The 25637-nt window shown below is 38.5% G+C and overlaps 1 protein-coding gene across 2 annotated transcripts in view; it reads left to right on the top strand.

Annotated features, from left to right (window-relative positions):
- The window catches only part of Adamts3 (ADAM metallopeptidase with thrombospondin type 1 motif 3), a 201099-nt gene that overhangs the window by 131269 nt on the left and 44193 nt on the right, over window positions 1-25637 (top strand). For both annotated transcript variants that reach the window (XM_035453248.1, XM_035453249.1), the window contains exon 4: window positions 16230-16429. In XM_035453248.1, the coding sequence (XP_035309139.1) occupies window positions 16230-16429 (200 nt within the window). The remainder of the gene's footprint in view (window positions 1-16229; window positions 16430-25637) is intronic.

The raw sequence follows: 25637 nt of genomic DNA, 5'->3' as shown, positions 1-25637 counted from the left end.
AACCCTAAGAACTCACTGATTTGGTCACACAAAAATATTGGAGAGGCCACTGGTTTTTTTTATATTTTTCCTTTAATAATGAGTATCATTACAGATGCTTTTACTGAAAAATTATAATGTGTACTGACTGACTCTCTAGTATGCATAAATATTAACATAGTTTATATGACTTAGTATGAAAGGAAAGCCGTTAGGACAATGATCTCATAGACAATTTGGCAAAATCCTGCACGTGTTCTGGTATCATAGTAGGGCTTACATTATCCAGACATTGACCCCTGGGAAGTAAGTTCTTTGATTTGATTTGACTTATGATGCTTTTGTTATCAAATCACTTTTTTTTGGAGGGGTGAAGCTGACTGTATATGTATTATAAGCCATACTTGCATCAATAATTTTTCATCAATTTAGATGTGCATATAATGCTCTCTGCTAATTTTTATGTTCTACACTGCACCACATTTGTAAAATCGTGTGTCAAAGATGGTCTTTGGCATGTTACACAAATTATTTATAAGTTTCTTAAAGGAAAGCTAGCAGTTTATATGATTTTTTTAACTATAACTTCAGTATTGCACCCAGTGAATTTTTAGTTTTTCATCATGCATATTAAGGTATAAAACTTGTCCTTTATTCCACGGGCTTCCTTTAAATAATCACTCTTTTGAATTCTATCAAGATACTGTAGTTTGGCTCTTCACGGAGTTAACATATACGTGTGTGTGTGTGTGTGTGTGTGTGTGTGTGTGTGTGATAAATAACAGTATTTACTGTTTATTTGGGCAATTAACATGGATGTATTTTAAGAGTATCTTGTTTTATATAAGAACAAATAGTTTCTCTTGATTTATACAATTTTATGACAACTTATTTATTCAACCCAATTTTCAGTTTTAGGTCTCTTACATAGCTATGGGTATTATTGTCATGTATTATAATAGGTTTATATATGGGCTTATTGCTTTTATTAACATAGGAGTAGAGTTGATGTGTCATGAGAGGAATATGTGTGTGTATCTAATATGTACGTAATATCAGTTAGTTTTCACTATCTTGTTCTTGTATATGTTTCTACAAAGTAAGAGAATTTTAATATTCTACTAATTGCTTAGTATGTCAATTTATATTTTCCAGACTTAACATTGTAATACATACATACATACATACATACATACATACATACATACATACATACACAACACATTGATTTTCCAAGACAAGGTTTCTGTGTATATCCTGGCTGTCCTGGAACTAGTGCAGTAGACCAGGCTGGCCTCGAACTCATAGAGATCCACCTGCCGCTGACTCCCAGTGCTAGGATTAAAGGTGTGTGCCACCACTGCCCAGCAAGCAATATTTTATTCGACTTTAATTTTATTTTTCCAGATGTATGTACCAAGGAACCAAATGTACACATGTACACAGGTTTATTTTTAAGAGTGTAGTTTGAGGATTTGGGGTTTTGGTTTGGTTTGGTTTAGTTTTGTTTTTTTGGGTTTTTTTTTTGTAGTAGAACTTCATGTTTTTTTAAATGTAAATGCTTTCTCAAATATGGGCTCAAATCAGTGGCTCAGTAGTATTAGACTTTGAAACATAATTTTCAATGTAAAGGCTTCTTCATAGATTTTATAGTTATTAAGTTTCTCTTAAGAATGTGTTATTTCAGCCTGTTGATGGTGGTGCATGCATTTAATCTCAGAACTCAGGAGGCAGAGTCAGGCAGATCTCTGTGAGTTTGAGGCCAGCGTGGTCTACAGAGTGAGTTCAAGGACAGCCAGAGCTGTTAACACAGAGAAACCCTATCTCAAAATACAACAATAAAAATAATGTGTTGTTTTAAATATTCTTTTAAATAGTATTTGCTCATTGTTGATGGTGATGGATTTAACATCTTGTTTTTTTTGGTGTCCTATAAAATTCAAATAATTTCTTTATTGACTTTGTACTCAATATCTTTCTAAATTTGTTAATTATAAAATTTAATCAATTTTTCATATTTATTTTACAATTTGGCCATAAAGGAAGTAATATTAGTTATTATTTATACATCATAATTCTTTTTTTTATCCAATTGAGTGGTTTTCTTTTTCTTTTATCCTTTTTAGTTTTGACACTTTGTAGGACTTCAAATGATGATAAAAGTAATGATGGTGGTGGTGGTGGTAATGTGGTGATGATGATAATGGTGGTGCTTTGGGTGGTGATGGTGGTGGTGATGGTATTGATGATGGTGATAAGGAGTTTATGGTGGTGGTGTTATTGGTAGTGGTTTTGGTGGTGGTGATGATGATGGTGATATGGAGTTTGTAGTGATGATGATGATGATGGTGATATGGAGTTTGTGGTGGTGATGATGGTGGTGTTGATATTGGTGGTGGTTTTGGTGGTGGTGATGATGATGGTGATATGGAGTTTGTAGTGATGATGATGGTGATATGGAGTTTGTGGTGGTGATGATGATGGTGATAGTGGTGATAAAAGATTAACTCTTCTCAAGAAATTAAAAAAAAACTAGTGTGCAATAGGAAATAATGAGGATATAGGTACATGGTTAAATGTTTGGCCAATTTCAAAAGATACATGCCTAAGGAAAAAAGAATTCATTACTAGAAGTTTTTGGAGTAACATATAAAGAAGATAATTTAAATAGCCAAATCTAGGATGGAAGAGACACATTCTTAGCACTTGGATATGATACTGGATGTAGAAATGCTTGTATGATCACATGTCTAAAAACAATATACCTAAATAATCACCAAACTTTGGCATTGATATGATATGTCAAATAGCATATAAAATGACCTCATGCATTTTAGTACTTGGAAATTACAAGATTGTTGGAGGGCTAATACTGTGAGGTAAAGTAATTCTTTGAGAAGATACTGGAAGGCACTATAGCAGTCAGTGTCCTTTTATGGCCTCAGGTACACAGAGATCATTAAATCTGTCACTGAATGGCTTGTATAAGGGATTTTCTAAAATGTAAATGACCTTGAATGGTTATCAGCCAATGGGTGAAGAAAACAGGATGTCACAATGAAGGATCCTCACAAGCATCCCTTGTAAGCAGAGAGTTGTGAAGTTGAATGACTGCATAAATAAAGAGAATGTGTGAAGATCCACTCTGCTAAAAAAAAGCAAAATAGTCCAGGAAGGTAGGAAATCTCCTATAAACTGAAATCTTGAATTAGCTTGGGTTGTTCAGAAGTAACTCCATTGACTGGACCCCAAATTGAGAGTGGTGGAGTGGGAAGTGGAATTTGTTAAACTGTAGACCAGACAAAATATATGCTTGTCTAAGCAAGTGCTTGGAATAGTTCAGAGTGTAGAAAAATGTTACCTGAGATCATCTGTCACATAGTAGATGTTCAGTATATGTTGAGTAGATAAATGAATTGTTACCTTTGTCTTGCACACATCCTAAGTGTATTGATGTAGTTACTGAATGTGTGTTCATAGGTGATCCTAATAAAAGAGATATAGAGACTAGGAAACTGCTATCCAAATTGCAGATATCCCTGAAGGATGCGGAAGAAAATAGAGGTTCCCAGAAACTCCATAAAAAGTGAAGAATTACAAAAACAGAATTCCAAAGGTAGGAGGATCTTGCTACCAAGAAACCCAAATCTCTTACTGCATGGATACGCATTTGAAGGCCAGTTTTGTTAAATAACTTACCATATATATGTCAAGATTCCGTTCCAGGAAATTCAAACCACACTAGCTATTTTAAGCATGAAAGGACTTAATGTAAAGAATTAAATGCACATTAAATTTTTGGAAGGATTGGAGGAGTAACTTCAAGTCTTTGGATCTAGGACTGCTGCCCAGAACGGGAGAGCAGATTGGCCCACCCATGTGCTGTTATTGCTGCAAAAGTCAGAGAACAGGAGAAAGAGATAGTGCCTACTAACTTTCCCTTGAGATGTAGTTCAAGACTAACAAAGCAGTGCTACTGCTAGCACTCTCTTCCCTTTCAGGATTCACTCAGCTGGTAACTAACCTAGGACCCTGAGACACTAGGTTTTCTCCAGAGATTAGTTCCCTGATGAGTTATCCAGTCCCAAGCCCTCAGCCCTAAATGCATGTACATAAGAGCAAAACAAAATGGGCTGAGTAGGGAGGGAGGGATAGTGTGTGTGCGTGACTGTAATAATACTAATTGAAAAAGAGGTCATGAATTTTGGAGTTGGGGATATTGAAGGAGTTGGAGGAGGGAGAGAAGGCATGGAAATGATGTAAATATACTACTACTCATGTATAAAATTCTTGAAAAATGAAGATTTTAAGGTAAAAATTGTCACAAATCTTTTAAATTATAAAAACATGGATTTAGATAGAAGACCCACCCACTTGTCCTATGAATCATTGTTATCTGCTTTCTTACTCCATGAAGGTTCATTCTGAGTTTCTTATTTCTCTTGTTGACTTTAAGAGAGGGCCCACAATGAAGCCTAATAGATGAGATGCTTGCTTTCACTGCTGTAGCAAACCTTTAAAGGTTCACCTCAGTTTTCTATCATCTGAATATGATCTTTACAGGCCTGGTTCTTTAAAAAGTTCAGAGCCAAATATAGTCGGTAGATATTTTAAATATCACATTCTTTGGACTAAGGTGTTTGTTATGGTTGACATTTCTTGAATGTCTTCCATGTTTTTACTGTGCAACTTCTAAGCAGGCTGCCCCAACCCCAACTCTTGGAAGCAGTTTTTCTCCAAGCACATTTACAATACCTTTTGGCTCAGATATTTTCTAATCAGTCACAGAAATCCCATTCGTTTATGAGAAAAGTGAATATAAATCTTTGAGGTTCATGAAGTGCCACTCGGTCCTCACTTCTCTGCTTTCTGATCAGTGTTGTCAGTGTCACCACATAGTCCAAGAATATTTTGTGTCTGACCAAACATGTCTTTTACTGAAAGAATATTGCCAGCGCTTATGCTCAGCATCCCATTGTTACCTGACTTCTGCAGATCTGAATAGACTGTGCATTCGGTCACTTGGTATACTCTGGATGCAAATGCTAAGTCATGTTACTGATGCAGAGAAGGACAGCACTCCTGAGCCACCAGATACTCATAACAAAGCCAAATCCAAACAGCTTTCTAAACCTGGCCAAGATGGAATCACCTAGAGAAGCTCATCTTCCTGCTTTGCAACAAACAGAAATGAACAAAATATATGAAGAAACAATTTGCATGGTAGTGGATATCAAATGGTGAATCAGAATGACCCAATAGATGAGGCTTGAAAAAAAGAGGGACTGAGGTATTCAGGAATACTCAGACATACTGACCTGAGGGTTTCTATTCTGAGTCCCAGGGAACAAGAATGTAGATAGAGCCTGAAAGATTTCTGGATCTGAGAAATCAGAGCCAAGAGTCACACAGACTGAGGATGAGGGAAGAGGAATGGACACAAAGATACAATTCTACAGATCTATACAGAGTCCTTGGTCTTCTGTAACTGAGTCCTGATTGGTGCTTATGTTCATGGAAATAGGCAAAGCTTAGAAAATCTTTAGACATAGAACAAAGGATCACTAGTCTACAATCCACACTGCCAGCAGAGCTAGGAAACAAAGAGGACCCCAAGAGAAGATTGCATGGTCCCTCGAAGAAGGGGAAGGGAACAAGAACCCCTGACCAAAGTGGGAGCCTGGGGGCATGGAGAGGAAGGAGATCCTTCATCCTGTTGCTGCTTGAAGCAGAAACAGACACCCACAGCTAAGCACTGAACCATACTACTGGAATTCAGTTGTGGAGGGATGAGCAAAGAAGCCAAGACAGGGCTGGAGAGACCTGCAGAAACAGTGGACCTGACCTACTGATAGCATGGAGACCCTAGTCATAAAGCTGGGGAAACAGCATTGGACCAAACCAAGCCCTCTGAATGTGGGTGCCAGCTAGGAAGCCAAGACTGTCTATGGGACCTCTAACAGTGGAGCCAGTCTTTATCCCTAGAGCACAAATGGACTTTGGGAGCCCATTCCCTATGGAGGGATACTATTGTTGCCCAGATACAGCAAGGAGTGTCTAGGCCCTCCCCCAAATGATATGACAGACTTTGAAGGTCCCTGGTGGGGAGCCTCACTATCCCTGGGGAGGAGCTGGAGGGTGAGTTGAAGGGGGGGGGTTGGAAGGGAACATGGGAGGATGGGAAGGTGAGGGAATGGGGGGATGGATATTTAAATAAGAGTAGTAATTAAAGAATGTAGATAGATAGATAGATAGATAGATAGATAGATAGATAGATAGATAGATAGATAGATAGAAAATCCCCACCTGAATGGAGTAGAAGTAAGTGTTGCCTCCACAAGGAGCTATTGTAAGTCAGACTATAGCTGCTAGTGATTCCCACAGCACTGGAGGATGCCCAGAATGAGCCTGCCTCAGCAGCAGTCATTAATTCTAGATGGATGCAACTTTGGCTCTGCCTAATAAATCTTACACATAACACCCAAAAGGAACAAACTGTTTTCATATCATTTAACTGCATCCAACGGGAAGCTCAAGAATATTTATAGGAAGACAAATATATCCAGCAGCCAAAAAGATAAAATTTACAATGTTGGCTGTCTTAATCAAAAATTACCAAGTATGCAAAGAAGCAGAAAAATGCAACCCATAATGATGACAAAAAGCAGGTTTTTCTCTTAAAAAAAAAAAAAAAAAAAAAACTGGCCTAGAATTGACAGGAATGTTAGAATTAGCAGACAAAAACATTAGAAACCTATTAAGCTAAATTAGTCAGTTTCTCAAACTTTGTAAGTTATTTTTTTAATCTGTCTCCCCCTTCCCCCATTCCACTGCACCCTTTCTGTCTCTCTTGGCCTTTGCAGCTTTCCCCAAGTCACAAGTGGGATGACAGCATTGCCAAACTGGGAGCCATTTCATAGCCCATTCAGTTCCCTTTGCTATGGAATTCACTTGTTAGAACCTTAATGGTTTAAGGTGATACCCAGCATTTTTGGTCTGAGGTCCTAGACAAGTCCTATGCTTAGCACGTCATAAAACCAAAGTCAAAAACTAGCCAAGTAGACTCTGTGTGTGTGTGTGTGTGTGTGTGTGTGTGTGTGTGTGTGTGTGTGTGTTACTAAATACTGAATCTCTACTAATGAGCTATGTCTCTAGATTTTTTTCTTCCTGTTTACTTTGAAATGAGGCCTCCATTGCATTGCTCAGGCTGGATTTGAACTCACCCTGTAGTCTGGACTAATCTTGGACTTTCATGTATCCTTCCTGCTTCAGCCTCCCTCATAAAGTGGCTGGAATTATAACCCTGACTTGATCTCTGATCTGGAGGCACTGGTTAATAATACTCTTAAAGGATTGGCAGTATTCTGGGCTTTGTTCTTGTAGGACTGGAATGTTTCTTTTCTGTCCAGTTATTGACAACTAATGTCGGCCATTAGCCTGTCTCTGATCCTGTGACTTCTCTTCGGAACCAGCAATAGCACTTTGAATCCTTCTCAGAGTTAGCAGGCATTTGTAACAGCCTCTTTAGCTGCCAGACAGAGAAAGTTCTCTGCTCTTACGGTCTCAGGTTGGAACAGCCCCTGGACTATGTGTCTGTGTTCTGATCACTGATAGCTTTTAGTATTGTCATAGGAACAGAAAATTAACATACTCTCATGTCCTAAGCATTAAGGCCTATGTGGAGCAATTCTTGTAATTTACTTACTACAAACTTGAATCTATTCTTATTTTTAGGTTTTTGCAGTTGCTTCCTGGAAAAGTATATAGGATAGATATTAATGAACTGACATGTTACTCAGATTTTGTTACTTCAGCAAAATACTCAAGGCAAGCTACTTAGAAATGAAGTTTATTTCAACCCCAGTTTTGGTGTTTTAAAGGCATGGCATGTCCATCAGCTGTTGAGCAAGGGCTCTTTCTATGCATCACATCATGGTGGATGACAATTGTTGGAAGCAAGAAATGACATCTTAATATAGGAATTCAGAAAGAAGCTCGGTTCTTACAGTCCTATCTCAGGACATGGTTCCAGTGAGCTCACACTGGGCTTTACCTCGTAAAGATTTCAAACCTTCTTTTAATACCACAGTTAAGAACCAGGTTTCCAACACACAAACCTGTTGGAGACAGACCACATTCACCCATAGTACTGAGTACATGTAAAATGTTGGCATGTATCTCAAACAAATATAATGTAGATATTCATGTGGCCTATTCCATCACTTTGTATGGTCTCTGCCTATGCCCTCCCTTCTTCTGAGAACCTTATATAAAACTGGACCTCATTTGCTTGGCCCCTATTGTTCTCTTGATACTGTTTTATTCTTCTTACCACATGGCATTGATCTTACATTGTAGTGCAAGTTCTTTGAAGGAAGGCAAGTTTGGCCTGCCTCCTGCTAGATTGATTATAGGTGCTTAGAAAAATGGCAGGGGAAGTTCCCAGATTCTTTATGTGTTTATATCAAAGAATAAATAGAAATGTTACTACTTAGTACTTTGGTTAGGATTACTTTTGTAAACGTGTGTTACTTATCTATGCCTTTGTAGACAATAATCTATATGACTCTTGCAGAACTCCTGGCGATATTTGAGATAAAGAGACTTTTAAATTCCCAATAAGGAAACACAGAGGAGGTAACTGGTAGAACTGGTATGAGCTTTGAAATTGACAGCTGTGAAATGTAACCCCATCTCTCTCTATACAGTGGGACTTTTTCCAAAACTTTCCCAGCAGTGTAGGATGATCAGACTGTAAAAGTAAATTGGATGTGATCACCTCTTCCACTGTCTGTCATCACCCCTTGATTTAATGGAACTCAACTACAGAAGCCATAAATATGAAAGAATAGAATCAGTGAAGATGTAAAGGAATGTTAGAGTGCTGTTAAATATATAAAATATTAAATATAAAGATCAATAAATGGTGCTGCATTTGAAAAATAACCTTAATATTTTAGTGATTGACTATATTAATATATAGCATATATTAAGAATATAAATGATTATTGATAATGAAGTCTTTAAAGTAAAATTGAACTAAAATCAATTCATGAGGTAAAACAGAATATAAAGTCCTTTTCAAAGAACTGTAGCTAATAATAGTTTTCTAAGTAATTTTGGAAAAGAATACTATTGATTCTAACTAGTATTGGAAAAGAATATATTGATGACTATAAATAATATTGGCAAAGAATACCATTGATTATAAATAATATTGGAAAAGAATACTATTGATGATTCTGAATAGCATTTGAAAAGAATGTTACTGGTGATAGTTAAGGGCTTCATGGAATTTCTGTTTCAAGTTTCAGGAACTCACAGCCAACTGTTTTAAGCAAAAGTCAAAGAAAAAATGTGGAAGAAGTAGTTGATTATTTTATTAAACTGAACAGACCTAGAGGGGTCAGGTGAGGAAGAGTGGCAGCCAACCCCTGTGACTGAACCCCTGTGACTGAACCCCTGTGACTGAACCCCTGTGACTGAACCCCTGTGACTGTATGCATTGCATGGAGGAAGATTCCTCATACCTAGAGTTGCTGGATTAGCAAATAACAATATGCTATTTTCATTTCATGTTGAATCTCAGAAAAATAGTGAATGTATTTTTAGCATTAACTATGTTCCCTATAATATTAGGGCAACAATATTTTTTTTATTTATCTTACGTTTAACTTTACAGGAAATGTTGTATTTATTATTCTGACAACCATGCCCAATCACAGAGATTTCTGTTATTAAAAAAAGACAAAAATTTGGAGGCAGATGGAAAATACATTGGGAAATGTTGGGGAGATCAAGGGAGGGAGTTAGGGATGGAAATAATGAAGATGCATTGTTTATATGGATAAAATTTAAACAGAAATGGCAGCAACCTAGTTGAATAAGAAACAGTGATAAAAATCTACTAGTACTACATGAGTGAAGAAATATTCCCTTCTTTGGACACTGAGAGGGTGAAGGAATGTAAAACTAAATCTAGGTAAACAGACCACAGTACATGAAATTACACATAAAATGTACAAATGCAAACGGTGAATAAGAGACCCAGTAGAAGATGAAGAAGGAGCAAATCTGGCAAGTGGGTTTCCTGTTAGGCATCTACTACTCCATCTTCATTCTTGGGTATGACACCTCCCACATCTAAGCATATGCTGCAGAGGAGCTTGGCCTTAGGCACAAAGCTGAAATTTTTTCTTTGCCTGAAACAGACTGAAACATCTATTTTCTTGTCAACTGGGGATGATTTTAACTGTGTGTGATTGGACTCTGGCCATTGAATAGTTAAATATGCCAAAAGCTTCTGATAAACTTTTTGCCTACTCCTAAGAAAAGACACATAGAGAGGTCCAGTCTGTAAGACGCATAGCATAGAGAGGTCCAGTCTGTAAGACGCATAGCATAGAGAGGTCCAGTCTGTAAGACGCATAGCATAGAGAGGTCCAGTCTATAAGACACATAGCATAGAGAGGTCCAGTCTGTAAGACGCATAGCATAGAGAGGTCCAGTCTATAAGACGCATAGCATAGAGAGGTCCAGTCTGTAAGACACATAGCATAGAGAGGTCCAGTCTGTAAGACGCATAGCATAGAGAGGTCCAGTCTATAAGACGCATAGCATAGAGAGGTCCAGTCTGTAAGACACATAGCATAGAGAGGTCCAGTCTGTTGGACCTGACTCTGATGCTAGAATTGGTGAAACTGTTTTAAAAGAATGAAATTAACCGGAAGAGAGTTTATATATCAACAGTAACTGCAGGATGTCCAAAGGAGGAAGTAGCTGTGTCATTCACAATCTACTGATAGAATAACCCAGGAATCCCCATTCTTCTGCACCTCTTTTTCATGCAACTAATACAATCCCTTACTGTTTACAATGTTTCAAGTAAAGTGCATCTTCAAAATTAAAAATAGCTGAAATCATTCTGATATGCAAAAAATTTATAAAAGTCAGTTTATGGTTTGGATATTGAAGTAACTTTTAAAGTTTTGCTTCTAAATGATTATCAAACCAAAGCATGCAAGCACTGTTATATTTTTTACTTCAAATATAGAATTCTCGATTCTACAACACCATATATCTCCCTGGAAGTAGGTAGCAACAGTTAAACAATTACCAATATCTAGTGTTTACAGTTAGAACTTTGCAGGGGAAAACATGGACTGTCATAGTAATCAATTGGAAATGGTGTAATTTTTAGAGCAGAAATTCTCCTGTGCAGCTTTGGAGTTCATATCATAAGCTGGCCTATGTATAGTTCTTTGGACTATCATTATGCAGTTTACTTGCTGGTGAAGTACTTTTACAGTAGTAGTTTATATCTTCATACAATTCTGCCCTCACACATTCAGAGACCGGCACTATACCTTGTGAGGAATGACACTTTTACTATGAAGAACAAGATTACTATGTGATGATCCTAACAGGGTGGCATGAGGAAGTTGGCCACTGTCTGCTTCTGATGTTACTAGATGACAGTTGTTGGATTTTACATCTATTTTTGGCTCTGGTCTTGGGCTCTCCATCTACTCTTGGAAAACCAGCTTGTGGTATTCCAGTGACTTCATTTTCAACACAGTATTGCATTCATGGAGAATGTCAAATTCTATATAGACTCACTCTTATTACTGCAAAACAATATGCTTCTTCCTAGTTTGTTGATGTCAGTGCACCTTAAGGAAATGTAGTGTGATTTGTTTTGATGATTTTTTTTACTTACTTAGTACTTTTTTTTTTACCATTTATATTATCTGCAGAAAATGCAATTTACATTCATTCCCACAGAGGATGGGTGCAGAAGAAACCTAGGCAACAATGATATGGTGTCAGTATTACATTAGGATTAGTATAGTATTAGGATTAGAGTCTGAGGCATACTTTTTAAGTCCAATCAGGTGGTGACCTAAACATGAGGGTCATCACTCATTTAATATTTCAGTCTGGAGTTGTTCCAGAACTCCTGTGGCTCCCCACCCTCATAGAACAACCGTAGCCATCTGTGTAAGCATTCTGCCATACTCAGCACCTGCCTTCATCCCAAGTCTTCTCCTCCAGTTCCTGGTGCCAGCTTCAGGAGCAGAAAGGAGGAATGCTTAGTGAGGAGCCAGGAGTGCACCTGCAAAGCCAGATCACTTTCCTTTGCAGAATCTTTAGGAAAGTCTTCCACAGAAGCTTGGGTGGGTCTTGTGTATAAGTCACCAATGTAGGAGCATTGCTTCTGTTTAAGTTTCTTTGTCATGCATATCTTAAGTCACGTGTACCCCTTAGTCACACTATATAGGAGTGACATGTAGCTGAGCTTGTTGCTGTCTTAGATAAAATGGGCATTCTGCTCTTTGGAAGGAGAGACTAGATAGTGGGCACAGAATCTTGCAACTATCTCTAACCCAGGGTGATATTTTCCCTGAGCCCTGAAGGTATTTGTATCTGATACAGAACTCGGTCAAAACACACCTTTCAAACTTTAGCTCTGACTCCTTTCAGAAGATAGGACTTCTGAGATAAGAGACAAGTTGACTAATAACTACCCCTTGATTTCCTGTGAATATGATTAGGCATAAAATTTGCCAGTTCCCTTCTTGAAAATCATTTAAGACCAAGTGTTCAGAGTGAGTAGTAACATGTTATACTATATGTAGTAAGTTCAAAATGGTGCTTCAGCCCTGAACAACATCTTCATTTAATATTAAAAATAGCTGTACGTATTTGTTCAGTTATATGTTCCCTAAAATTTCACTCCGATAAATACAGAGTAAAGTTGTGTATCTGAAAAATAATATATTGCCATCAGCAAACTAGTGAGTGAGTGATAAAAAGGTTACAGCCAAAATGTTTTTAATATATTAATTAGTATGTGTCAATAATTTCTAAGGTATGTCCCAAAAATCTGTTCTCCAAGCGTGTCATTGATGTAGTAAGGTTCTATTGTAGAACACTTTTGACCTTTAACCTCTGTGTTAATTTTACTCTTCAGGATATCTCCAACTGCTCTTACTCTCACATTTACTGTGTGAATACCACTTCCTACATCTCAACCCCTAACAAACTTAAATGTAGGGATCCTATTTATATTAGCTACACCCAGCCTGACAAGCTACTCTATTACATGATCAAGATGAGCATCACATTCTAAATATGAAATAAGTGGAGCATTATGCACTATGGCACTAATATATTTCACGTGATATAATGTGAACATTATACTTTTGTCTACCATACTAAAAATAGATCATTTGTTCTATCAACACTTAGGCACAATATGTGTGTCCAGTCTTATGTGGGCCCATTAGAGGCAGCCACAGGTGCTGTGAGATCATGATTGCACTGGCTCCCTGTAAGAATGTATTTGGGAGAGCCATGAGGGTAGAGGGTCTGTATCTGGGGTGGGGTAGGGGAGCTTCTGTATACATGCAGAGGCCAGAGAAGGATGTCAAGTGTCCTGTTACATCACTTCACTGTATTTCCTTGAGGCAGAACCTCTAAGTGAACCTAGAACTAGGCTGGAAATCCAGTTTCCTTCTCTGTACCAATCTGCCAAATCCTGTTATGACAGGCTCGCTCTGGATCTGAAGCTATTCCAGCCATCTGCCGCACTCCTCCTATGCCCTATCATACATGCCTGGAACACTTAGATTACAGGCATGTGGAAAGCCATACTCAGTCTTTATACATGGATGCTGAGGTTTGATTCAGATCCTCATGTTTGCACAACAAGCATTCTTACCAGCCGAGCCGTCTTCCCAGCCCTGAGTATAAGGGTTATTCCATTAAGGTTCAAAGAAGATTGTCACCTTATATAAAAGTACAGCTGGGTAGGTTGTTATCATGATTTGAACATACATTTGTCCGATTAGAAAGTCCATGTTAGTTGGTTGTGCTGGCACTCAACCTAATCTTAGTATCTCAGGAGGCAGAGGCATATTGCAAGTTCAGGTCCTGCCTGGAGAACTCAGACAGTGAAACCCAGTCTTGGGGGGAGAGAGGAAAAATTTATGCTAGCAATAATTTGGATGTTACATTTAAAGAAAACATACTAAGGCAAATTAATTGTGAATGAATATAGCTATCTTGACTAGAATTATGATGTGTGTAAGCAAAACTGCCTGAAGTTGTCCTAATGTTTGACAGTGTCCACATTCAGAATCAAGGAAAATAAGATTGTACAGCACAGAGTAAAAGTCAGGCACAAGTGCCCTTGGTTTTAAATGTTACTTTCTTTTTTCCCCATGTTCCCTTTTGTACCACAAATGTCTCTGCTCTTTCCATCTATTTAAGGGGAAATGTAAAAGCCAGACTGGAAGTGTCAGGGTGAAATGAACTGTGTCTCTGCAATAAACCCTCACTCTTCTTCATTCATTCATCAGGCTTGCTAATATAATGATGTTGCTCATGTATTTCCACTGAACATTGCCCCTAACAACCCTGCAAAGAAGATCCTTTTAGAACTGAGAGCTAATCCATGAGTGGTCCTGTCTGATCACTATCACCTCTCCCACTGTCAAGTGTGCGGAGAGACTTGAGTTTGAATAGCAAAGCTGTGTGCAGGTGTAGTTTCTCAGCCTCACTATGGGGTCCACAACTCTTGACAAGCAACTTTTGAAGGACTCTCTGTTTGATGTGGATGATGGTGAGAGTTATTTTTACACCGCAGAGCCAGTGAGTTCTCATTGAGGAGAAAGTCCCCAGCTAATGAATGAAGAACTGGGCTTGAGTCAAAGTGGAGTACAGTATTGCTTTTACACCAACTAGTCATAAGCATAGCTTATGCCAGTACTTGTCGGGCAGGGTTGGGCGTTTCTCTATATTTGTGAGAGGTTGAAGAGGTGTGAGCAGGGCATGTACTTCCATGTCTCTAATCCCATGTGGTTAAAGCTTGGTCATCATCTTTCTTGGCCAAGAGACATCCTTTCCTGCAACTCCACTAAAACCACAAAGGTGGGGAAGAAAATGCCTATTCATTCATGTCAAGACTCTGATTCAGATGGCTCATAGGCCTCAACACAGCAGTCAGTAAATCTCTATATAAAGTGTGAGTCAGCTTTGGTTCTGTCAAGCTTGTTTTAGACATCAAGGCACTTTATAGAATAAATTTCTTTCTCAGTTTTATGGACTTGAAATGGAAATGAACATACCTTCAGGTCTTTTTTTAGGCCAGTAGTTGAATGATGTTAGTATCCAACTTATATTTCATGTTTTAATTCACCAAAACATTTCTTCACTAAAGATGGAGAATTTAGGTTATTAAATGCAAACAGTGCCTGCCTCATTCCTTCCCACATCTCTGTGTTTGTATCTATATTTAAAATGTCCATTTAGAGAACTAAAATACTTCTTTGATACAAGTAAAAGTAAATTGTGCTTATAATTGTATTTTTCTCTAACAGCCATTTTCTGATTGATCCCTTACTTTGTTGTCTCTCTCAAATTCAGACATACAGCAAAGGATTTTACCTGCTGTTGAATGAGAGACCAGCCAAATGTGGAGAACTATAGTATCAATTGGATATACCATGGGTCTGCCTACTTGTTCCCTAGCCAAATTCTCCAGACAAGCAGACAGCAGCATAGAAAGCAATACATTAACCATGTTACTCTTAACAACATGGCCAGTAATGGTTATCATAAATGTAGTTGAGTTGGTACAACAGAAGTTGATTTTTAAATTAAGCCCACTGATAAGAGTGATTTAAGTTTATATGGTATAAATTCTATACCACATGATCATAGGACCATAGATTAACCAAGGTTAATGCATTTATTTAAAGTCTTTATTGGATGATTCTGTAACTGGCTTCCATGCTGTACCTTGTTGCCTTTTTTCTGTCCCAGGATGCAGCAAGTAAGAGCACTCTTACTATTCAGTTTGGTACAATGGTTCATTGTATATACATTATACTATTGTGTATTACTGTGAGTGTTGAATACGTGCCTATTATTTACAGAACAAAATGGAAGCAATATGCTAACGATTTGGATTGTAGTGAGGGCCCCTGAAAGATAACTTTCTAAGAAAGTACTGGAACAGCCAGGTGTTGGTGGTGCACACCTTTAATCCCAGCACTAGGGAGGCAGAGGCAGGCAGATCTCTGTGAGTTCCAAGCCAGCCTGATCTAAGGAGTGAGTTCCAGGACAGGCTCTAAACCAATACAGAGAAACCCTGTCTCAAAAAGCAAACAAAAAACAAAAACAAAAAGTACTGGAAGGCCCATTGGGGAAACTGAATTGCCTGGCTTCCTTTTGTCTCTTAATAGAGTCGGATGTGGAAGGCCTTGATGATCTAGGCACAGTTTACAGCAACATTGGCCAGCAGCTGAATGAGACAATGAGGCGCCGCAGACACTCGGGAGAGAATGATTACAACATCGAGGTGCTTCTGGGAGTGGATGACTCTGTGGTCCGTTTCCATGGCAAAGAGCATGTCCAAAACTACCTCCTCACCCTGATGAACATTGTGAGTAGTGACCCTTCTTGAGGCTTTTGGTCATTTCAATCACAGCTCTTGCTTGCTTAGTGTCCTCTGGGCACTGATAGAAGAACCTCACCCAAAGCCTGTGCAAAACAGTGTTGAATTCAGATTCTGATCACTTCAGAAATTCAGTCAAAGGAAGCATGAAGTGAAAGTTCCTTTTTGTTCAATCTACTCGTTTCTTTTGTTACCAAGTGATGTTTTTCTGTTGACTTAGCTGCACACTTAGCTGAATCTACTGATGGTTTGATTATAGTCTGCCACCCCATAGCCTCTCAGTCAGTGCTCTGCCCTGGGCTTCCCATCCAGCTGCACAGGCTCTGACACAGCTGTGAGGTGTAGGTTTAGATTAAGTCTGTATTGTTCTACTTAGCAATAAGACTCAAGAGTCAAAGACTGGGGTAAAAAATCTGCTAGCTCAAAGGCTGAGCAGCAACTATCTGACCTTGCTTTTTGGCCTGAGAAATGGCAAGAGACACATCTCTTCCCTTGTTCCAGAACCAAGAGGAAGCTCAGACGCTATCATCCCCCGCTCCTTCCTGTGCATCTTCTCTATCCAAATTGCTGGCTTCTCTATGGCCAATTCCAGTGAGCTAGTTGCTGGCTCCACCCCCTGATTCAAGGAATAACTTTATTGGGTAATTTTAGGAGTGTCAGAGTGCAATCAAAAAATCCCACAGCAACCAAGTAAAATAATCATTCATTTTAGAAGCCATGTTGAATGGAATTATATCATAGGTTTGATTTTCATTCCATTTGGGTACAATTAATACACTGAAGACTGTCGACCTGCTTCGGTGTGTGCTCCGGGTAGTTAAATCCTTCTTCCCAGCATTGCTCCACCCCTGAGAGGATGGATGATTTTTCAAAGATGTATAAAATCCTTCAAACAAATACACTATTTTCAAAGCTCTAGATAGAAGGTAACATATTTACAAAGCACATAGCTACTGGCTCAGCAATTGCTAATGGGCCCTTGAAGTTATGTGTACTTTGTTTTTCTTTTATGAGCCTTAATCAAATTAAGAAGCAATTTGAACATCATTTTCAAATTGATGTCCTTTGAATCTTTGGAACTGGCACAGAGCAATTGCTGAGAAATGATCAAGGATAACACATCCAAGCAACCTACTGTGAAAGATAACTGAGGCAGTGGCCTCGTTTCATATACTTTACCCCATGCCATTCTATAATACATGATATATTGAACTTGTAGCTTTGGTGCCCAATTCTCTGCCCTCTTTCTGCTTTCTGATGCTTGATTTTATTTCTTTTGGCACCTATACCATACACTTATTTTCATGTGTAGTGTATTTCATTCAACTATGAAGATATATATTAATGATGAAAATGCTAAATTTCATTAATAATTGTTTTATGTACAACAACATTTAATCCTGTTAAATATGTGTTTATTCATTGAGATGCCAGTTTCTAAAATGACACATATTCCACAACTCTGCGAGGTTCTGAAGGTGTGCTCTGCATTCAAGCTCAAGGCCAGTGCAGTGGTTTAAAGTGATGTTATCTGACCTCATAACTCATCCCTCAGCTGCTGATTTACAGAACTTCCTGGAAGAGAGGGAGTAAGGGGAGAGGGAAACAAGGCTATTTTGGGTCTAAGTTGGATTGAATTATGTGGCCCTTGAAGCTATGCTACGAAGCACATACAAATTACATAACAAACCACAGAGCACGGGTCAGATCTTAGCATCAGAATTCTCATGGCTCCATGGTGGGGGATTTGGACAGATAAGCAAGACTGCTGAATTCCTTTTGTGCAAGGAGAGATTTGAGATGATGTGAACAGAAGCTGAAACACCAGAATGGGAAGAAAGTGGAAAACATAGGAATTTAGTTTGGAACAAATTTACTTTCCTGTTCCTATATTGTTAGGGCCAATGACTTAAAAATCTAGTGATTGTAGGTGAACTATAATTTTACTAGGTAAACTACACACGTGGGAAAATCATCAGTTAATATAGGTTTAGTTGGAAATATTTTGTGAATGTATTCAAATTTGGAATCATAAGCAAATAAGCTACAATGATGAAAGTGTGTGTGGGTTAAAGGAATTCCAAAGTTAGCATGAGATTCTGAGACATTTAGTAGAAATTGTTACTATGTGGAAATCCTCACTAAGAAATCCACAAAGGGTGATGGTCTAGAGTCTGGGATTCTGAATTGAGGGACATTGTGACTTGTTTAAAATAGACTGAAAAAGTCGAGAGATGCATGTCTGAGATGTAGTTCCTGTTGAAGCATTTACATAGCATAGAGAGGAGACTTAGCAATGGGTAGACATTGCCCGTAGAAAGCTTTTTGTTGTAAAACTTTCCACATGGAGAGTAGTTGCTGTGCTCTGCTCATTTTAATGGAGGGAGGAAAAAACGCAGGGAGGGAAGGAGAGAGCAAAACCTTTGAATAGGAACATTGGTATTATCATCAATTAACAGTGATCTTAAATGAATGTGGAAAGAGGAATTTAATTTAGAATAAATGCTATGGTATGGATTTTATATGGAAGTCTATAAGTTAAAAGTTTAGTCCAGAAAGCATTCTGGAGTTAGTTCTTTGCTTTGAAATCAGACAGAAATGTCCTGGGAGCTCATTGACTATCAAGTCTGACCAATTGAAAAGCTTCATGTCCAGTGAGATGCTCTGACTTGAAGTAAGGTGGAGAGACATAGAAGAGGAAACTGTTACCTTTAAACTTCATATGCATGTGCACCTGTGCACACACACATGCATCTGTACACACACATACACCTGCACACACCTGTATATATGTATATATGTATATACACATATGCACCTGCACACACACACCTGTACACACACATGCATCTTTACACACACACATGTATCTTTACACACACACATGTGTCTGTACACACACATATGCACCTGTGCACACACACAAATCTGTACATACATACATGCATCTGTACACACACATGCACCTGAACACACGTATATATACACATATGCATATGTGCACACACATACACCTGCACACATGTATATATACACACATGCATCTGCACATACACATACACCTGTACACACACATGCATCTTTATATACACACACATGCACCTGTACACACACATGTGTCTGTACACACACATATGCACCTGTGCACACACATATACCTGCACACACGTATATATACACACATGCATCTGCACACACACATACACCTGTACACACACATGTGTCTGTACACACACACATATGCACCTGTGCACACACACACACCTGCATACACACACATGCACCTGTACCTGTATACACACACATGAGTCTGTACATACACATGCACCTGTGCACATACATGCATCTTTACATACACACACATGCACCTATACACACACGTGTCTGTACACACACACATGCACCTGTACACACACATACACCTGCACACACACACACATGCACTTGTGCACACACATACACCTGCGCGCGCACACACATGCACCTGTACCTGTATACACACACATGAGTCTGTATATACACAAGCACTTATGCACATACATATGCATCTGTACACACACATATGCATACATACACACTCATACACCTGCACACACATGTATATATACATACATGCATCTGTACACTCACATACACCTGTACACACATGTGCATCTTTACATACACACACATGCACCTGTACACACACATGTCTGTACACACACATATACACCTGTACATATATACACATGTCTGTACACACACATATACACCTGTACATATATACATGAGTCTGTACATACACACATACACCTGTACACACACATACATCTGTGTATACACACATGCATATATACACACATTCATGCATCTGTACACACACATGCACCTGCACACACACACACACACACACACACACACACCTGTACCTGTACACATACACATGCATCCCGAACACACATACATGTACATACACACATGTCTATACACATGTACATGCACTTGTACACACACATGCACCTTCACACACATATGCACCTGTACAGTCAATACACCTGTACACACAATACACCTGTACATACACATGCACCTGCACACACACACACATGCACCTGTATACACATACATGCACACATACTGAATATCTCCAGTACAAAAATGAAAGACAAAATACTCCTAAAATAACCTTGCACTTTCAAGAAATCCTAAGAGAGCATTCATTCTTCTGTCTGTTGAAATTGGCTGTTCATGAGTGAACAACTAAAAGATAATGCAAGCAGCTTCTTTCTCACCATCTTTAAAGAAACCCTTCCCCAATACTCTGGTTCTTACAAAATATAATGAATGACTAAGTGTTAGCATGTGAACATTATCAATGGTTACTTAGTGATAACTTTTGGCTGTAGATTTATCTGGGGGTATATATATTCAGGGGACCTTAATGGGTCCTGCAACAGTTTCTATTTTTGGATCAATATCTAATATCCATTTCTTCTGTTGAAATTTACAACAGTACTCTAGGCATTTATCTAGCCAGCATTTGTAGTCTTTCTTAAGACTCAATCATGTTAAATCCCTAGGAAACTAATAAAACCAAGCTTCTTCTCATAGCTTGCTAATTGTAGCAGGTAAAATCAAATAATGGTATTAAAATACATTGTTTCATTTAGAAGATCCATCCACATCCATTATGTAAATCTGAACTGAAAGGAGGGAGGTGAGGTTTGGTCAATAACACCAGTGATCACAAAGTGTTCATAAAGAATGTGCTCTTTGAGCTGGACTTCAAGGAATAAGTTGGCATTTCTATGCTGTAGAAGGGCATGCGGGTATTGGAAGGTAAGGAACCACCTTGAACCAAGGTACTGCAAAGTGCTAGCTCATGTAGGTTTGTCTGTGTGGTGAGTTAAGGGGCATTGCAGGGAGACAGCATATGAGATACTAGGTAAGAAGCAGAGGCTAACTTCAGAAAAATGATGTACCATCCTAAGCATTTGCATTGAGCTGTAAGGGGTTCTAAAGATTACTAGTGATTTTTTTGGTGGGTTGCTCTTCCTCTCCTTTACCAGTTGCTCAAATTGTTTCCATCTCACACCTGTTTTTGTCTCCCATGAGCTTGTCCCTCCCACGTTCTTCAATCCGGGGACTCAAATCCAGAGTCTCCTGCATTCTTTGAAAATGCTCTATCACTGAGCCTCAGCCATACCCCATTCATTTCTGCTCACTTTTATAGTTTCCATGTTTTTAGCCGGTGCATTTCCCATTAGAATACATGTCTGATCAGAGAAGATTCAAACTTGTTTACTATTCAGGTCCCCACTCCTGGAACATCTGGGTGCTTGTCAAGGTTTGGTAAGAGTGCCAATTATAGTCTTATGTAGTGCCACAGTGACTTGTAAGGTTAGGTGGTTGAAGTTGAGAGAAGAACTGGCTTCCTCAAAGAACCACTGGGTACCAGGAACACTCCAGAAATGGAATGCAGAAGAGAAGTAGGTGTGTGCTCATTTGGAATGTTTGCTGTATGAGAGACAATTGCAGAGTGACAGTTTTTCGTAGATCAAGTCAGACTTATTTTATGTTTATCCAGGATTACCCTTGGCTGTCTTGCCATCCAAAGGTCTCTCTAAAAATTCACACAGATCTGTTGTTTATTTGCTTCCCTTAGAAAATTGTTGTAATTATGCCTAACTTTTTTTATATTTATGAAAGCCAAGCACCATTTTAATCACTGTTCACATATGAGCTCATGTATTCCTTTCAATGACTTTGTGGACACAGTACTGTGGTAATTCACTTTTACAGCTGGGGAAACTGAGGCACAGGTGGTGAAATGATATGCTCAGGGTCACATAGCTAATTATCTAGACAGGTAGTTGACAGAGCCCATGTTCTAACCATTCTACAACACTGCCTCTTGAGACCCAATTCACCTGGAAGAAAATCTAGTTTCTCTTTGTTGAAGCCAGACAGAGCTGTTCATCAGCTAGTCAGACAGTGGGGTCAGGCTGTCCTGCCAGGGGAATGCCCTGGAGAAATTGTCCTGACCAGGAACAAACCTGTAAGGAATTTTCTACTCAAGGAAAGAGATGCTTGATTGGATCTTTGCCTTTTTGCCCTCTTTATGTCATTGGCAACCTGATCAAAGTCAAGGCCATCTGAAAATTGAATTAATATTCTGTTTACCCATTCTTTGAGGTCATTTAATGAGGACTCTGGGCTCAACCCTGAACTTCTCATTGGACCTCCTTGTCCAGAGCCTAGTAGGCTGCCACTATCGATGATATTTTGATTAGCATCACATGGATCAAATGCATGACTTACAGCAATGTCCATACTTAATGCTTTTTTTTATATCCAATATACTGACTATAAATCCCACCCTTTTTTATTCACCTTTTCTGCTAATTTCTTTGATCTGCTCTTTATTTTCCCCAATACTTTTAGTACGTTGTTATATTGGTGAAAAAGAAATTGTTATTTGTAATAAATCTAGAATGCAGCCCCTCCTTTACTACTCACCTGAAAGAAGGTAACCAAAGCAAATGAACATTGAATTACCTCTCCCAGTATAATTCCATGGAATATTTGTAATCTCAGAGGTGTGAACTACTATTATTCTAAAATGAAATCTGTTCTGCAGTGTCTTGATTTGTGGGTTTGATAGTGTGGTAAAAATGTTTAAATCTATTGACTGTAGGATCACACTGCCCAGATTCTCATCCTTGGCTTGCTCTAGAACCATGTGACATTGGGCAAATTGCTTAACAACTCTCAATCTCAATTTCCTTAGCTATAGAAGGACAGTAATAACCCTGAGAGTAATTTCAAGGGTTCCTTGAATCAGTACAGGTTAAAGCATCTAAAACAATGTCTGGCATCTGGAAAGATGTATATGATATTAAGTATTGTGTGCAGAGTTGGCAGTGATGTTTTTCCTTTGAGAAATAAGCTTGCTTTGTCACTAAAAGCTATACAACTCTTTTCTTTACAGAAGTTATTTTAGACCCCTCTGCTAGGCCTAAGTTGGGAATTCAGTATGATGCACTCTTAGTTCTTTCTATATTGCTTTGATTGCATGGTCAAAGAGGCAGCCCCTGGTGAGGAGGTGAGGGTGGCTGTCTTTAGCCCTCTTTATGATACTATGATCTGATGACATACAAACTCAAAATAAGAGTTTTCCAATATTTCACTTTGCTTTTATGAGTCAAATAAATAGTCATTCAAAATGGGATTTTCCTCATGCTATTTTGAAATTTCTGTTTAACTTAGTGGCAGCTGTTTTATTTGTGGGTAAACATGGGAAGGCTGAGGACAACCCAGCTGGGATTGTAGGTGCTCCAAGTAGTAGGGCAGCAGCTAGCTTGTCCTTCTCTAATCCCAAGAGTACACAGTGCCATCTGCTGGCAGATCTCTGAGAAAAGCTACACAGTCCTGATTCTTTTCCAGTAATTTTCTCCATGATTTTAAATTGCACCTTTCATTTGGTTGATATGTAACTAATTCAAATAGAAGCATCGTGAAAAATCCCCTTAGGAGGCCTGGGAACTGCACATGGGGGATTCCGTCCCAGTGGACCAGCCCATCCAGAGTCTGCAGCATCTTATTCCCAACTCTAGCTACAGGAAGAGGAGAGCCATTGGGATATAGGACCTGCTTGCACCGACTGGATGAGAACCAGGAGAGGGAGAGACTCCACCGGCATCCACTGCAAGAAGGGATGGGAAGATGACAGTATAAGAACACAGTCAACAACAGAAGGATCAATATGATGCCACCGGACTCTAGGGACTCCATACCAGCAAGACCTGAACATTCCAACACATATGAAGCAGAAGAGTACGACCCTAAAATCTACTTTATGAAGATGATAGAAACCCTCAAAGAGGTAATGAGAAAATCCCTTAAAGAAATTGAAGAAAAAACAAAAAAAATCAAGAAATGTAGGAAAAGACAAACCAAAACTTGCAAGAAATAAACAAATCTCTTAAAGAAAGCAAGGAAAGCCAAGAAAAAAAAACAAAAAAACAAACAAGTGAAAGAAACAATTCAAATAGTGCAAGGCTTGACAGCTGAAATAGAGACAATAAAAAATATGGTCTGAGGGAATGCTGTAAATAGAAATGCTGGGTAAATGATCAGAAACTAAAGATGCACGCATAGCCAACAGATTACAAGAGATGGAAGAGAGAATATCAGGCATTGAAGATATACTAGGAGGAATAGATGCATAGACCAAAGAAAATCTTAAGTCCAGCAAATTCCTTACACAAAATATCCAAGAAATATTGGAAACCTTGAAAAGGCCAAACCTAAAAATAACAGATATAGAAGAAGATAAAGAAACCCAACTCAAAGGTGCAGAAAACATATTCAACAAAATCATAAAAGAAAATTTTCCAAACCTAAAGAAAGACATGTCAGTGAAAGTAAAAGAAGCTTACAGAACACCAAATAGAGTGGGCCACAAGAAAAGTCCTCTTGCCACATAGTAATCAAAACCCCAAACATATAGAATAAAGAAAGAATATTAAGAGCAGCAAAGGAAAAAGACGAAGTAACAAATAAAGTCAAACCTATTAGAATTGCACCTGACTTCTCCATGGAAACTGTGAAAGTCAGAAGCTCCTGGATAGATATTCTACCTACACTGAGACCGATGCCAGCCCAGACTACCATACCCAGCAAAGCTTTCAAACACAAGATATTCCAAGACAAAGCCAGATTTAAACAATACATATCCACTAATCCAACCCTACAAAAAGTTATGGAAGGAAAACTCCAATTCAAGGAAGTTTTCTACACTTAGCAAATGGCAGGATACAGGATTAACTCCCCCCCCCAAAAAATCAATAGCCCTACTTTATACAGATGATAAATGGGCTGAAAAAGAAATCAGAGAAACATCACCCTTTACGATAGCCACAAACAATATAAAATATCTTGGGGTAATGCTAACCAAACAAGTGAAAGACCTGTTTAAAAATAACTTTTAGTCTTTAAAGAAATAAATTAAAGAAGATACCAGAAAATGGAAAGATCTCACATGCTCATGGATAGGTAGAATCAACATAGCAAAAATGGCAATCTTGCAAAGCTGTCTGCAGACTCAATGCAATCCCAACACAACTCTTCACAGACCTTGAAAGAACAATATTCAACTTTATATGGAAAAACAAAAGACCCAGGATAGCCAAAACAACCCTGTAGAAGAAAGGAA

This window comes from Cricetulus griseus, assembly GCF_003668045.3.
Source record: "Cricetulus griseus strain 17A/GY chromosome 1 unlocalized genomic scaffold, alternate assembly CriGri-PICRH-1.0 chr1_1, whole genome shotgun sequence".
NCBI lineage: Eukaryota > Metazoa > Chordata > Mammalia > Rodentia > Cricetidae > Cricetulus > Cricetulus griseus.
The sequence above is the reverse complement of the archived record's forward strand: the minus strand, read 5'-3'. Positions and strand labels throughout refer to the sequence as shown.